Raw genomic sequence first — 16,678 nt, forward strand, 5'->3', positions numbered from 1 at the left:
CTCTCCCCCTCTTGTTTCTCTTCAGGTGGGGCTAGAGTAATTCCAGTTTCATTGGTTGGGCTATAATAAGTTTCATTTTCCTGAAACGTGACATCCATACTTACAAAGAAGCGACGCTCCGAGGGACACCAACATCTATACCCCTTTTGAGTAGGAGAGTACCCCATAAAAACACACTTGATAGCACGAGGGTCAAGTTTACCAACAGAATTCCTATAATCATGAACAAAGCACACACACCCAAAGACTTTTGGAGGAACAACAAAATCACTTGATTTTAGAAGACACTGAGCTGGAGTCTTATGATTGAGAACACGAAGTGGCATACGATTTATCAAATATGTTGCAGTTTTTACTGCTTCCCCCCAAAGAAACTTTGGAATGTTCATTGTAAACATAAGCGAACGAGCGACCTCAAGCAAATGTCTATTCTTACGTTCTGCAACACCATTTTGTTCTGGAGTGTTAACACAGGTAGTTTGATGTAAAATGCCATTGGAAGCAAGAAACTCCTCAAACTCCTGATTAACATACTCAGAACCATTGTCAGAACGTAATGTTTTAACAGTTTCCCCAAATTGGTTCCGAATAAGAGCACATAAGTCTTTAAAAACAGAAAACACATCACTTTTATGTTTGAGCAAGTAAAGCCAAGTATAGCGACTAAAACAGTCGATAAAGGTTACAAACCATCTATGACCAGAAATAGAGTGAACCTCACAAGGTCCCCAAACATCAGAATGTATTATCTCAAAAGGTTTATTACTCCTTAAACCCCTACTAGGATAGGTACCCCTTGTATGCTTAGCCAACTCACATGCATCGCATACAAGAGAATCCTTAGAACATGATTCAAAAAGTGTAGGATATATACGAGATAAAGCAGCAAAAGATAGATGACCAAGCCTGCGGTGATGTAACATTAGTTCTTGAGTAGGTGACATGCAAGTCGCAAGGGCAACTTCATCACTTCCTTCATCAAGATAATAGAGTCCATCATGCATGCTCCCAGTCCCAAGAAGCCTCCCTGTCCGTAACTCTTGAAAAGCACAGTAGGTAGGATCAAACCAAGCTCTACAATTAAGAGACTTGGTAATAGAGCTAACAGACAAAAGATTAACAGGAAAATTTGGAACATGCAGAACCGGTGACAAGGACAAGGTCTTGGTGCATCGGATGGATCCACGTCCTGTGATTGGAACTGTGGATCCATCAGCTACACGCACCTTGTCTATACCTGAGCATGGTGTATAGGAAGTGAACATATTAAAGGCTCCTGTCATGTGGTTAGTAGCTCCAGTGTCAATAATCCAAGGTTTACTTTGGGTTGTGGATATGTGGGCTTGATGTTTTTCTATACCTTGAGTAGTAGCGTTAAATCCAGAACTAGCTTTGGAAGAGCCTTGAGAAGAAGCATAGCCTTCAGAGAGTTTGAGCTTGGATGTAAACTCCTCAAGAGCTTGCACATCTACCATTGGTACCGCACCTGTAGATGAAGTGTGATTAGCACGATTCCACTTTGAGCCTTGAACTCCCCCTGTTTGTGGCCTTCCCTTTTGCCACCCATGTGGATAACCATGTAGCTTAAAACACTTCTCCTTGATATGTCCACTCATCTTGCAATGATCGCAAAATAATTTCTCTCTGTCTCGATCTTTTTGAAAATTACTGATGTGACGAGTTTGCATAGATAGAGCAGCACGTTCATGGTCATTTCTTTTGCCCTCTTCCTTAGAATTTGCTAGCCTTGTTTCCTCCTCCATCACATTAGAGATAATATCCTCCAATCATGGCCACTCAGGCTTAGCAAAAATGAGTCGTCGACAAAAGTCAAAATCTGGGTGTAAGCCATCTAGAAAAAGCTTGCCTACAAATGGTTCAAACCATTTATGATGAATAGCAAGATCCTTCCCATCAACTGGTTCAAAAGGATGATAGTAGTGCAAATCCCTGTATAATTTCTTCATCTCTGCTGCATACTCATTAACAGATCTTGAAGCCTGTTTCAAATTAGTCAACTCTTGCATGATTCGAGTAGCTTGTATCTTGTTTGATTTTCCTGCAAATTGGTTCCCTAGAGCTGACCACACCTCTGCAACTGTATTCTTTGTTTCAATTTGCTGTCTAACTGAGGGCTCCATGCTACTCATGAGCCAAACAAGCACTCTATCATTAGTCTGCTTATTAACATTATCACCCTTCTCCTTTTCATTCTCATCATGGACAAGCAAATTATCATACCCATGTGAGCTCAGAATTAATTTTGCATGTCGAGCCCAACTAATATAATTCCCTGGTCCAGCTAGCTTCACAGGATTTGGCTCAAGCGTAAACTTGAATATATCTGGGCTGGTCTTAATTTGTTGCTGCTCCAAAATCTTGTTAAAAATTTCACACAATGTGCCAATACTAGAATCTGTCTTTTCTGCATTATCACCCATAGTTGATTCCTCCTGTTGGCTGCCAAGTAATTAAGCACAGGGAGAGAGATTGCAATTTCTTGGGCAACCAACAGAAACACCGAAGTTGCTGGTGGCACAGTAATGCACTTTAGCAAGGGGCTTGTGAGCAGCGATCAACAACAAAACAAGATCGAGCACAGATAGCAGGCAGCAACAAAAGGGAATAGAAATGCACACGAGCTGCAGTACACACGCACTCAAGGCTGCTCACCTCTGCTTCAAGTCGCCTGTCTGAGGAGATGCAGAAGAACACGGCCTAAATAACAGAATGGCGCTCCAGCAGCGGTAAGAAATCAAATCAAATCACGGCAAGATCACACTGGATCAACCCGCTCTGATACCATGTAGAAGATTTTAGTGATTAATGTAGGAATTTTAGGGGAGATTAGCACCAAGGCTAGGAGAGAAGAAAGAAGGAGACGGGAGATGTTGGGGAATTTCTCACGATGGTTCTACACCCATCCCTTTCTCTATTCTATCTATATTTATACTATATTTTATATTATAGTCCTTGTACACATATATAATTATATCCTCCAACAATTTACAGTGAAGACGCTAGCGGAGGAGCCCGGACGACGACGCCCGACCTGCCCGGGGGCTAGCTCCGCCACTGCATGAATGGGCTACACAATGTGGGCCTGGATGCAGGACGCTCATGTACATTCGAGAGGTTTTCTAGAAAAGGAAAAAGGAACGGTTCGGTCCGGCTTGTACTGTTTGAGTTTAGTCGATGGTTCAATAACTAAAACAGAACAATTAATTGATAACAGGATTTCACATATCGAGAAATTGAATGATATAACTACAAATCCGCAGAAATGTAATCTAGGTCCAATTCAAATGCTGATCAAACATCTATACGTGTGCCCTGCCAAAAAAAAAAAAAAACATGTTATTTTACGTGGTGCTATCTATACGTGTGGGCATGTGGTTATTTCTTACTTAGTATCATTATGATAGATATAAAGTTTGTATGTTAAAGTATAGTGGTTTAAAATTTAAAATTTTATTTAAAATTTAAACAAAATGATTTATCTAAATGCTATCAGTGTAACCGTAGATCCATATCCATAGATTTGTGGAGCTAAAAATACCCAGCTCTAAGAAATCTTGTATCTGGAGCTGTATCAAAAAGTGCCTAGTATCAAAATTTCACCTCTTGAATATGGTATCTCAATATGCTATCCTAAATTAATTAGTGCTTGAATACCATGGTGGCCATCAACTCCTTACGCACTCACTATTTGCTCCTTTGGCTCTCTCCACCAATTGTTGAGGTGTCGTTGTCTTTGTTTGCTTATCCGTTAGCGTGGGTGTTTTATCTTTTCCTACTATATGACTTGCGTCTTTTATTTTACTGGCACTTAATTTGTTCGTTTTGTTTATATGTATTATTCGGCTTCTTGTCTATAATTAAGTTGGCAGGGTTTTACCCATCATGACTACATACGTAAAATTAAAGTTCTTTTTATCTGTTGCAAAGCACAGGTATTTTGCTAGTTATTTCAATGTTGGTAGCACCTAAGGCTATCAATAAGACTTGGAATATGACAAGATGATAATAAACGATTACACCCACTAGACTGGGACAATCTGTACATTGGCTGGTCAATTCCGTGTATCTTCAGTGATCGAAGTAGACAAAATCAAGATTCTTCACTCCACATGCGTGAAAGAAAGGAGTGCAGAACTTCTGCACACTCTCTCTCTCTCTCTCTCTCTCTTACCCCTCTCATTTTTTACTCATTTTTTTTTATTTATTAATGGATCGATTTTTACATTTCCTTGGCTGGTCAATTCTGTGTATCTTCAGTGATCGAAGTAGACGAAATAAAGATTCCTCACTCCAACATGCATGAAAGAAAAAGGAGTGCAGAACTTCTGCATGTAACTTCTGAAAGGATCACTGATTTTTAGCTGCAAACATCACAGGATTCATAAGCTGAAGTTGCGAAATACACAAGGAAATTAAAATTACACACACAGACACATGGTACACAACACATGTACTCTCGTCTCTGCTCCTAAATACCCCATCCGTCCCTAAATATTTGGCGCCGTTTATTTTTTTTAAGCATGTTTGACTGTTCGTCTTATTCAAAAACTTTTATGAAATATATAAAATAATATGTATACATAAAAATATATTTAACCATGAAGCAAATGATAGAAAAAGAATTAATAATTACTTAGATTTTTTGAATAATTTGAACGGCTAAACATGTTCAAAAAAGTAAACGGCGTCAAATATTTAAACACAGAGGGAGTACATAGGCGACGTTGACGACTACCGCGGCGGCGCCGACATGGAGCTATCAACGTCGTCGGCGCGGCAGTGTTGCGGCACAGCGGGCAGCTTGCCGCCGCCGGTGGCGGCGGCGTCGTGCACGGGCGCGTGGATGATGAGCCACCAGATCTTGGGCAGGAGCTCCGCCGTGTACACGACGTAGAGGAAGACGACGACGGTGAGGACGGTGACATAGATGGAGCAGGGCGCCGTGCGCGTGCGCGTGCTGCCGGCGATGTGGGCGCCCATGAGGCACGCCATGTCGAGCACCGCGATGATCTCCAGCGCCACCACCTTCGCCTCCGAGTGGTGGAACGACTCGTTCATCAGCACGTGAGTGCGAAGCGTAGAACCAACTGTCCAGGACAGGCTGGCACTGGCAGAGAGCTGATCGGAACAAATACTCCTTCCATCCCAAAATATTTGACACCGTTAACTTTTTTAAACATGTTTGACTGTTCGTCTTATTCGAAAAATTTAAGTAATTATTAATTCTTTTCCTGATTCATTGTTAAATACTCTCTTCATCTACTTTTGATAGTGATATTTCTAAATCTGAAAAATTTATTTTTGATAGGCATATTTCAATCCAACAACCTATCCTTTTAATGACTTTCTCAGATTTAATGCGTGACTCTTTATTCTTCCACACAAGATTGGCTACATGGCCATCGAGAAATGTAAATATTAATGAATTGCTTGTTTACGAGGAATGACTAGTAGCATGTTTAAATGAATAATGAGTAGAATTACTTATCCTTGGTCTGTATGCCAAGATGAAATATGACTTTCAAAAGTAGATGGAGGGAGTATATTTTAATGCATATATATAGTTTTACATATTTCACACAAGTTTTTCAATAAGACGAACGATCAAACATGTTTAAAAAAGTCAACGGCGTCAAACATTTAGGGGTGTAGTTGTTAGGCAACATTCTGTGTAAGACTCACGACCTCACGTCACTTTACATACTGTAAGACTCACGTCACGTTATTAACATCATTCTGTTAAACCAGCATGAATGAAGTATGAAGGTTACTTCGCCATCTTAAAATAGTAACCTAATGTTAAAATTAGACACACACAATCTATATTATGTTTAACTGAGGGAATAAACAAAAGTAATCAGTAAACACCATACATGACAAAAATGAGACTTGGCACCGTTCAAATCAGATGGGCTTATCGGCCGCACGTAAAACTAGACAAGTTATTGGTGATGTGAAACAAATCTCTAGGAGATAAGTTTTTTGTGTGCCAATCCGAATTGGAGTAGAGATAAGTTCTATCTCCTCCTAAGACCCCTATATATACAGGGACAGGGTGTGACATCTAAGGTTGGCTTGTACTCCAGATAAGATCATAATGAAGAGAGAGCTCCACACTATATCTGTGTTTATTGTCTACTTCTGCAATGTTCTTAAGGGCAAAGGGATGGGCGTGGGTGTTCTATATTATCTCACGCCTCTATTAATTGTTGTGGGAGGGACAGGGAACGGATCTAGTGATCCGCTAATAGGCGTGTTAGTTTATAACACGTTATCAGCAGCTCTCCGTTCACCGGTTTGTCATTCCAATCTATTGCTGTTAGATTGATTTTCTTAACGACGGATTGATTTGCTCTGTTGTTCTTGGCTTGCATGTACCGGTGGATTTGCCGATCTAATATAGCGTGGTGTCGTCTGCATCTCTTCGTGCACGACTTCACGTCGGCACGACCTAGGGTCGGCCTTGTAACGCGCATGTGTGGATGCATCTTGCGTCCCTGGATGCTTGAGATCGATCGGCAAAAAGCATGTTGCAAGCATGCATGCATCAGTATTGCATCTAATTTTCTTGTTGCTTAGGCCCTGTATAGTTTGGTTTTACATGTGGGTCCTCGGACTCGTAAATAATCATGTAATGGTGCTTTTAAGCATTTTAATGCTTTTAAAATTGATGCAATTCCAATCAAATAATTTAGATACGGATTTCTAGGTTATGATGCTTCCATAAATTGTGTTCACATAGTGTTGAATCTCCCTCTTGGAAGCATTATGATGGGTTTATTTTCCTGCATTTATATGTGATGGTTTTCTGTGTGACATAAATATTGGGAATATAATGCTAAATAAGACCAAATAAATAACAGAAAATCACCTAATGCATGGAAATTCTGGGAAATTGAATATCCATGGCTATGGACAAGACCGCTCTTTACTGATACACTCCTTCATACATAAATGGTGATATTAATGTGTCTACAAGATGGAGACAAGTATTCTTGTTGTATGAGATCCATGCTTTTGCCGAATTCATCACGCATATTGTCCGTTTGCATCTTGCGTTCTCTGAGAACCGCATGAAACGATTTGGACAGATAGTGTGGATGATTTCACGTAAAGGCCTTCAATGACTACTGTATGGCTTTGGCCATTAATGTAGATCACTCTATCCTTATGATCACACTCAAGAATAGGACTTTGAGTCGTTGAAATGTGTGGAATTAGACAATGTGCTTGGGATTCTTTGTGCCTTTCCCCTAGTGGCTTAACATCTCAATCAGAGTACAGTCGGACTACGGTCGACATTTTGCTTTCCCAATGGTTGAGAGCACACTTTTATGATTTGGAGATAAATGATTATACCTCAATTTTCTGCCAACTTGGAGTTGCAAGATTCAATAATTTGAGATATTTTTCACTCGGTTCGGTGAAAGATGTAAAGTGTTTTCCATGTGGTGGAATGACACTATTCATATGGTTGCCCTAGTGTGCACATATCTTCTCAATATTATTTGGAACCTAATGTCTTGCGAGGACACCGGAAAATTGGAGCCAAATCTAGCGGAATAAGCCCGAGGGTAGATGCTGTGAATAGGCATGATTCCCACTTCACTATAGTGCCAAAGCTAAACTTGGGTGTTGACCCAATCTCGATCCTCGCGTGGATCTAGCGCTAAATGGCCACATTTGGTTGATAACCAATGATTGGTAGTGTTTGTCTAATAAAGTTGTTTTAACAACGGGAATTGTATGGCTAGTTTCAAGCATGTCCTAGGAGGACATTGGTCGGCTATACTGTTGGTCTGTTGCCAAGCAGTTTATCTTTTGCTTAGTTTGGAATTTTGCATTAGATCGATATTTCCTAGATAGATAAAGTTCTTGGTCTTTCCTATTCTATTCTAAAGCTTATCTTCATGCTGGAATTGACAAAATGCTTTAGTTTAGAAGAACAATTAGTGTATGATCCGAGGAGTTACAACTACTAACACAATTCAGTGTAACTGTATTTCAGACAAATATTGGCTACGCACTATTGCGTTTTATCGCGCTCTCGTAGTCGGTGACTACTCTCTGGTTGTGTTGGTTGATCAGCCACCGGTTGATGACCATGCTTGTCGCACGCTGGCGTTTTTCGCGTGTGGACGTGTGCAAGCCATGCAAAGATTCGTCGTGTTGCATGCGTTGAGCTCGTTGTGCCAACGACGGTTGCACCAACACACCCCACTATTTTTGTGGATATGTCTGAACATAATGGTTTTATAGTGAATATTACCATTGTTGGAGGTATTGATTATCTCCCGATGGCTATGTCTAGGGGACATAAGCTAATGTGGTTTGACAACTCGCTTATGGATCGTACCTAAAACATGCTGCTTAACATGGGTGACCCAATTCTAGAATTTGGTATGAGTAATTGGATCGTTCTTGCAGCCTTGTTGGAAAGCTGCCATCACCTCCGTGTCAGTGACATGCAGAATGGTGTTGCGACGTTCCGTGAAGCGGCGAATGTAGTCGGAGAAGCGTTCGTCGTTGCCTTGAACGATCTGGTATAGATCCCACTGAGTGCCCGGGTGGGAAAAGGTGCCCTAGAAGTTGACGATGAATTGCCCCTTCAGTTTGGACCAACTGTTGATGGTGTACCTCGGTAGCCCCGTCAGCCATGCCTGGGCGGCTGTGGTCAGCATGACTAGCAGGTAGTTTGCCATGACTAGTTGGTCACCCCTGGCAGCTTGGATGGCGGTAGAGTAGACGGAAAGCCATGCGCTGGGGTCGGTCTTACCGTCGTACTTGTCGATGCCCATGGGCTTGAAGTTGGCCGGCCATCTGACTCGGTGTAGGTTGTCGGTGAAAGCCGGTATGCCCTCGGCGCCGTCGTCGCGGTGTGGGAGGGGGTCAGGCGAGTGGTCGCGGTAGTCATGGTATAGTCGATGGACGACAATGCAACCGTCCGGCTGGATGTCAGCGTGGCAACGGCCAGCGTCGAAGTCGTCCTCATGTATCCGTAGCCGTTCGGCGTCGCGGAGCCGGCGATGCTCGTTCATGACGTTGCGGAGGTTGGCGTTTAGCCGACGTCCCACCTCGATCTTGTCGTGCAGGTCGCTGGTGCGCAGACTTGGGTGTGAGCTTCCCGCTTGAGATGCCTCGACACGCCTTGACCCAGTATTTTGTGGCCGGGATGGTCTCTTGCCGGAGGAGTCACCGGCAGTGGAGGCGGTCAGTGGTACTTCGGCGTGCTGGACAACGACGGCCTCCACCATGACCTTCACCTGAGCGATGCTGGTCTTGATGGCCGGGTCGCCTGGAATCGGCATGTTGTCGAGGAGGGCCTTGGCAGTGATTATGTTGTACTGCGGCGTGGTGAAGACATCGTGTTCTCCCAACTTGACTTGGAGGATGGCGTTTTGGGCGAGACGGCTGCGCTGTCGCAGCTTGTTTAGACGCCGAGCGAGGTCCTCCTACTGTTGGATACGGCGCTTCTCCTCTTCGCGCTCCCTTTTCTCCTTGTATGTCTCTTGAAAGACGACGAAGACCTCGCGAGAGTGATGGCTTGAAGTCCGGGTGTTGTTGGAGCTTCCCGAGTCCGAGTCGGAGAGACGTACAGACTCATCAAGGAAACCAACCCAGCGGGATCTGAGCTCCCGCAGCAGTTGAGGACGGCAACGCGGAGTGGCCGTGGTGTCCCGGGCACCGCGGGGGTTAGGACGTGATCGGGCGGCTGGTGTCGAGGTTGCCGACTTGAAATGCCTTGGCAGTGGAAGCAACGAAGTTGTTGATACCGAGAGGTGCTGGCGGTGTAGTTGCCGATGGCGTGAGTTCCCGCGAAGCCAGCTTGAGGACGCCGGAGTTGGTGGCGACGAAGTCGAGACTGCCGAAGGAGAGAGCTTGATTCCTGGAGGGTAGCGGTAGGCCGTAACTAGCCCGATGACGCCGGGGCTCACCTAACAGACCTTGCCGAAGCTGTCGGTGATGAAGTCGAATGCGCCAAAGGAGATTTGGGTGATGGCGGGGAAGTGGTGGTGTTGGTGATCTCAATGCCGGTGGATGCCATCTCCGCCTTGAAAATAATCAAGCGCCCCCTACCTGGCGCGCCAACTGTCGATTTCTTGGATCAGCAATATATTTTATGGGGTGCGCTAGATAAGAAGAGATGGTGACACAGAAGTTTATCCTGGTTTAGGCCCTAAGAGTGAGGTAATACCCTACGTCCAGTGTGTTTAATTCTCTGTATCTGGTGGAAAAATGATCCGAAGACCTCCCTCAGACTGCCACCGGCGCCTTTTATACTGGCTTAGGCTCGCCGGCGCTAATCAGCGTACAGTATCCTTATAATCTATATACTTGCCTACTATTACATGATACAGGGTTCATTGCCATATCTGCTATAGCTTACCAACTATACAACATCTACCACACACGGAATTGGGTCTTCGGCCCACCCCTGAGGACGCCATCTTAGTCCTCAATATGGGGTACCCGGGTGCCATATACCTCACACATTTTATATTGGTTTTAATAGTTAGAGAGGGAGTCATTACGAATCAGATTCGACCCATAGCTCAGGTAGCTAAATAGACTTTTTTTTTCCTAATTCCACGAAAAACTTAAAGCCCATCTGAAATCGTTAGTTTTGCTCTTGCTCAGTTGCCAGGGCCCATCAGAAAAAATTTTAAAGCCCAAATAATATGGAGGCCTATTTCACCTGGTTTTGCCTCGTTCAACGCCACTCCCCTGCAGGACCAAACCACCACCACCGCCACTTGTGCCACCATGCATCTCGATCGCCGCCTCTGACCAAGTCACCCTCCCACGCCCGCGCATCTCCCGCCGTCCACGCCTCCACGACGCCCGCCATCGACGGCATCCACCACCGTGTCCGCAACCGCGAAACCGCACTCGTCCACTCCTATTTAATCATCCCTCCCCCCCCCCCCCCCCCCCCCCCGGCCGGAGAGATCACGACATCGACGGATCATCCAATCATCCAATCGCTGAGCTGAGCCAACTGTATTAGTGTTCGTCCATCTGTGACAGTAGCAACAGAAGTAGTGTTGCTGCCATGGCCGGAGCAGCGCTGCTGTTCCCGGCTACCGTCATCGCCGCCGTCTGCGTCGTCGTCCTCGCCGGCGGGGCGTCGGCGGCGCCGCCGGGGCGCGTGTTCGTCGTCGGCGGCGACGGGCCGAGGGGTTGGAGCCAGCCGACGGGCACCGACGAGACGTACAACCACTGGGCCTCCCGGAACCGCTTCCACATCGGCGATTTCCTCGGTGAGATCGAATCGATCGATCACCATTTCCATTATTGCTGCTGCATTGCATTCGTCGTCCATGGTGGTGACATGATCGCGGCATTGTGTGTGCAGATTTCAAGTACGCCAAGAACGACTCGGTGCTGGTGGTGTCGCGCGCCGACTACAAGCTCTGCAGCGCCGACAAGCCGGTGCAGCGGTTCGACGACGGCGCCGACGTCAGGTTCCGCCTCGACCGGAACGGCAACTTCTACTTCATCAGCGGCGCGCCGGGCCACTGCAAAGCCGGACAGAGGATGACGGTCCGCGTCATGGCGGACCACGCCGCCAAGGGCGCCGCCGGCGGCGACTCCCCGGCCGGTGCGCCGTCGCCCGACGGCGACGGCGACGACGAGGACGACAGCGGCGGGTCGTACCGCACACCGGGGTACGGTTACTCGTCGGGATCGCCGCCGACGCCGCCGCACGGGAATACCAGCGCCGCCGCCGCCGTCTCGCCGTCGCGTGGTGGTGGTGGTGGTGGCGGCTACCACCGCGTCGCCGGGGTTGCCGCCGCCGCGCTGCTCATCTTCGCTTGAGATGCTGCCACGTGGCTACGTATGCTGCTTAATTAGCTAGACTCAGTGATGTAGTTTGTCGTGTGCTTCTTAATTTAAACCTATCATATTAGCTAGACTGGTGATGTAATTTGTTGGCTGTTAGAATTGTTAAACCTGCTACTTAGTTTTCGTTAATTACTGGTATCGTACGTGGTACATCGACGTCTTTGGGGGCTTTTTTTTTCTTATTAACATATATATTTCACTTCTTGTTAGCACGACCTTTTAACCGTTAAATCATATGTTTTGTGTGAAAATATTCTATATAAAAATTACTTCAAAATATAAAATAAATCAAAATTTTCAAATTTAAAACAACTAGTAATATGAGTAATATGCCCGTACTAACGCTACGACCCATAATAAATGACTAAAATTTTGTGTTAGTAAAATAATCAGTTTAATCAAAGCTTTGATTTGAATTAGGCCATACATTAAATATATTTAAGACAAATTACAAAGTAAGTATTTCACTGCACCTATTTTGTTGGAACGTGTTAGAACGGGCGAAGTACTTTAAGACGGTATAGGATGAAAAAAAACTGAAAAAACAGGACTGCCGTTACAAATTTTTTTAATTAACTCAAATCACTGTGTACATTGGTTTTTGTCATACTGATTAAAGAGACTTCAACCCATTTGAGATAAACAACAGAGCACCCAAGGTGAAAAAAACAGAATAATCGAATAGCCTATTTATGAATCTCTCGGTTTGAAAGAGAGAGAGAGAGGGGGAATCGGCAAGGATACCTAATCGCACATGTCAGGAGTTTAAAGGACAATTTTTCTCATAAATGGCTGGAAACATCAACAAAAACTGCCCAGGCCCCAGGGAAGACATAAAATCCACATATAGAATTGGTACTTGCTCTTGCTCTGTACAAAATTTCTATTATCATGTGAATATCGCGTTCGTTAATTATGCACCAAAATTAGCCAAATTTCGTTCTAAATCAACACAATTTCTTTCGAAAATTTACCAACCGCCCTAGCTATTAGCAGTGCTAATTTAGCACCATACGACCAATTCTAAATTAGCCACAGAAACCTGCACAAGGTATCATCTAGAAATTCCTTAGAACTAATTCACCATTTGCTCAGAATTTTAAATCAGATACAAGAACATTTTGGCAATATTGAACAATCAGACTACTACTATTCATGGTAATGTAGATTGATCCTGCAATGGAAACAACATATTCCACAATAGACAGAACCTCTTGCTTTTATGATTTGTACTAAACTTAATTACAAAATGGGTTCTGGAATAGTTTGATCGTAATCACTGGTCATCAACCATTGCTATAGACAGGAATTTTCTTCATCCTCACATTACATCAGATAAGAAAGGGACCAACATATAGGTTTACTTAAGAGCTGTGGGATCGCTGGAAGATTAGGAGCGCCACGTCAGTAATTTTTGCAAAAAAAAAAACCCTGCACTTTCAGTTATTTACGTGCCGGTCCCTGCTAATGTCCGCCGTTCGATCTGGAGGTAGGGTCGATCTGGCCGTCCATGTTCCTCGCTGCGCCGGCCCTTCTGTACCCGTGGAATCGTCGTTATTCTTAAAAACTCTATTACCATAACCCATGTGGTAAATGTCAACTGGAAGTAAATGAAAAAAAAATCAGAGAAATTATTCAAACGTTTGATAAAAATGGAAAAAAGAGAGAGGCAAAACCAATCAACCAACAAATCCATATATTTTCTTGTTGATATCCTCTTCCTGCACAATCTCGAGACCACATTTTCAGTTTTGACAAGTAAAACTAAAAAGATAGAACATATCATGTTCAGGTGAAAACATCAACAAAACATGGGTGATCGGTTGCACTGGCATTGGTGAAGCCGCAATCATCAGGTTGAGCACCGTGATCACCTACATGTCAGTGGTGGTGTTCAAGAGAACCGCCATGCTCGTTGTGCTCATCCACTAAATTACTGAATAGGCTCATCCACTAAAACTAATCATCCGTCACAAATGTCTAATACTCATGAATTCATCCACCACAAATGCCTAATACCTGAATAAAGCCCATGAGATTTAACTGAAAACAAGTAGCAAACAAATATAGATTGAAATCCATATCTACAATATAGATTGAAATCCATATCTACAACCCAATCGGAGAACATGCAAGGATACCTCAACTGATAACAGAAATATTTGCATGCACTTGGAATCTGAATTGACTAAGTGCAGTTATAAATAAAGACTTCCAGAGCTCTCTTAAAATCGAGAAGTAACATGTTATGTTTGATTTCAATATTCATGAACCAATTACACAAAATCAAATATCAAATCATCCAAGGTTTATTTTGATTATGAGTTTGCCATATATCAAGGATTTTGTTTAGAAAATCCGCAAACTCATAAGATGCAGAAATTGGATGCAAGCAGAATTTTGCATCCAATTCATAAGCTAGCTACAATGATGATAGCTGTACAAAGCATGGATTGACTGGACCAAGTTTTTTCTAAAGCCATAATGGATTTATGCAATGAAAGAGGGTAGAGTGGGCGTTTGTATACTGTAGGAACGTATAATAAAACCTTACAAACTCCATGCACAATAAAATAGCAAATTGAGAAAGAATCATTTGACTAGGTTGCATAGAAATCTGACAAGACTGAAGTTTAGAGATTGTCTCATCTTGCACTTTCTGTTGAATAAACAAGAATCCTTTCACAAAAGCAATGTTGCTACCTGTCCGGAACAGAAAATAGGAAGTAAAGGGCAGCAAAACTGTATAGCAATATTGACAAACCCTCCTCTTGATTTCACAAAAGCAATTTGTCAAAGACAAAGAAAATGGATCTATGTAATTATGTGCGTGATTTGCCTCACAAAATTAGTTTATGAACTGTAGCAGATATGATGCTGCCCTGGGAAGTGCTATGTTCCCAATGTATCAGTAATACAAGAAAAAAAATTAATAGGACTGCTAGGCAAACATCTGAATTGTGATCCATATAGACTCCTGTACAGCTCTTGAAACATGGAGCTGAAAAAACACATTATTCATTTGAAAACACCAAAATACACACAATTCTCACCAATAGCAATTTACTCTGGTCAGTGTTCCTCGGCAACTGAAGCCATATAAAAACTTGTCACCATGCCATGAATCAGAGGAACGTAAATATCCCTTATCCTAACGCTGGCATCAATATTTACATAATGCTATACCTCACCTATATACATGGCAAAGTCTTTTGAGCTGTATTTTATAGCTCAACAGTACTGCAAAACCAAATGCACAGAAGCTTCGGGTTTTTTCCCTTATACAAAGAAAGTTACTGAAAATTTATAAACCCATTTTGAAATATGTGATGATACTCTTTGACTTTTTAGATGCCTTGCTAGCAGACATCTTAACAGCCGGGAAAATACCCCCTATGCTCACCTCACAAACATAACTTTCCTATAGAACGGAAATAAAAAATAGGTATTTTTACATGAAAACCAAACCGAAATTCAGTCTAAAATGCATGGCAGATTTCAGGAAAATAGTAATAGATGCTAATGAAGACAATTTGATCACTTCTTAGATTGACCAATGCAGTCAGTAGAACCATCGACTCGTGAAACTCATGAAATCTTTCGAGGTACTCTCCATGGTTGCGCTATGTATGTGTGTGACCTAAATTAGTTTCATCTTACACCTTCAGCAACCTTGAGCTTGGACAAGTCCAAGTTCAGCTTTTTAATTGCCCTTTTTAGGATAAGTCCTAGATCATATATTTTTTTACCCTTTTTAGGATTCGGGTAAAAAATGGTTTACTGAACTTATGAAATTTAGCTGCAACTTAAGAGGATTGAAAAGACATTGTGAAGGCATCTATTTTCACTTATTTATTTATTAGAAGGTAGATAAGGAAACTGCAAATATCAAAATACACGAGCCTAAATATTTTGATCCGAAAATGTATACCAATCTGAAATCAATCTTTTCCTAATTAAAAAAATGAGAGTACAAGAAAACCTTGAGAATACAATCATACATACCTCTTTAAGGAGGCAAGACAGCCTCAAAATTACGAGGTGATGTGGATGCGCTTGGAGTAGTGCGATATTTGTTTCCGTTATTAAGAAATCAATTTAGTTTTGCAATAACCCCTTAATAAAAACAAAATATAATGCATACCAATAGATTCCAGCTAATTAGCCAACAACCGATAACCTAAGTAGGAAGTTATGGTACTCGCTAATATTAATTGTTGATTGAAGTAACCTGAGTTCCACTATCCACCAACTTTGCATATCATTGATAACCTTCTTCAAATAATCTCCAAGGAAGACAGGGGCAAGAGTACATTATTTTCCCATTTTATATTTTCTACACTGTTTTTAATCGATAGTCTCAGGTCAAAACTAAATTGGTCTGATAGATCACTCCATATAGAAGTCCTCTAGGGAGAGGAGATCTGTTTTGCAACGTATCCCCTGATTATGCTTGATCACTCCATAAAAATGAAATTACCTGTAGCCTTCAAATGTGATGAAGCCATGTAATTTTCTGGTGCCATAGAATTAATAACTGATATACATGGTTCAGAAACGAGCTTATATTTGAAGCATGATTCAGAGAGTATCAAGGCAAAACATGTGAAATGTGAAAGGAAAAATAGCAACTGGTTGAAATATGAATCAGGCTGAACGTTTAAAATAAATAGCACAAATAGAATCGATAATACAAACCTGGAGAAGAAATGCCTGGCTGGGTGATGGCGGCGATTTGGTCAGGCAGGCAGCGCAGGCTTCGGCTGTGCCGGTCGGCAGCGGCCGCAGAGGACATCAGCGAGGCGTCGTT

The 16,678-nt window shown here is 42.9% G+C and overlaps 1 protein-coding gene and 1 non-coding gene across 2 annotated transcripts; one reads left to right on the forward strand and one right to left on the reverse strand.

The window, feature by feature from the left end:
• Positions 1–8,619: 8,619 nt before the first annotated feature.
• On the reverse strand, positions 8,620–8,713 carry LOC127778183 (small nucleolar RNA Z256). The gene has a single exon (XR_008018450.1). It is a non-coding gene; the product is annotated as a small nucleolar RNA Z256 (small nucleolar RNA).
• A 2,257-nt stretch (positions 8,714–10,970) lies between these two features.
• LOC127778037 (early nodulin-like protein 1) lies at positions 10,971–12,068 on the forward strand. Its single transcript, XM_052304680.1, has 2 exons — positions 10,971–11,282; positions 11,378–12,068. The coding sequence occupies exons 1-2, from the start codon at positions 11,075–11,077 to the stop codon at positions 11,839–11,841; spliced, it is 672 nt and encodes a 223-aa protein (XP_052160640.1). The 5' UTR covers positions 10,971–11,074; the 3' UTR covers positions 11,842–12,068.
• The last annotated feature ends 4,610 nt before the right edge of the window (positions 12,069–16,678 follow it).

The sequence above is a fragment of the Oryza glaberrima genome, chromosome 6, assembly GCF_000147395.1.
Source record: "Oryza glaberrima chromosome 6, OglaRS2, whole genome shotgun sequence".
Lineage (NCBI taxonomy): Eukaryota > Viridiplantae > Streptophyta > Magnoliopsida > Poales > Poaceae > Oryza > Oryza glaberrima.

What these genes read in the sequence shown, in the direction of transcription:
- LOC127778037 (XM_052304680.1), top strand. Translation starts at nt 11,075, where the DNA reads ATGGCCGGAGCAGCGCTGCTGTTCCCGGCTACCGTCATCGCCGCCGTC. An exon ending in CCACATCGGCGATTTCCTCG is followed by an intron (nt 11,283 to 11,377) that starts GTGAGATCGAAT and finishes TTGTGTGTGCAG; the next exon opens with ATTTCAAGTACGCCAAGAAC.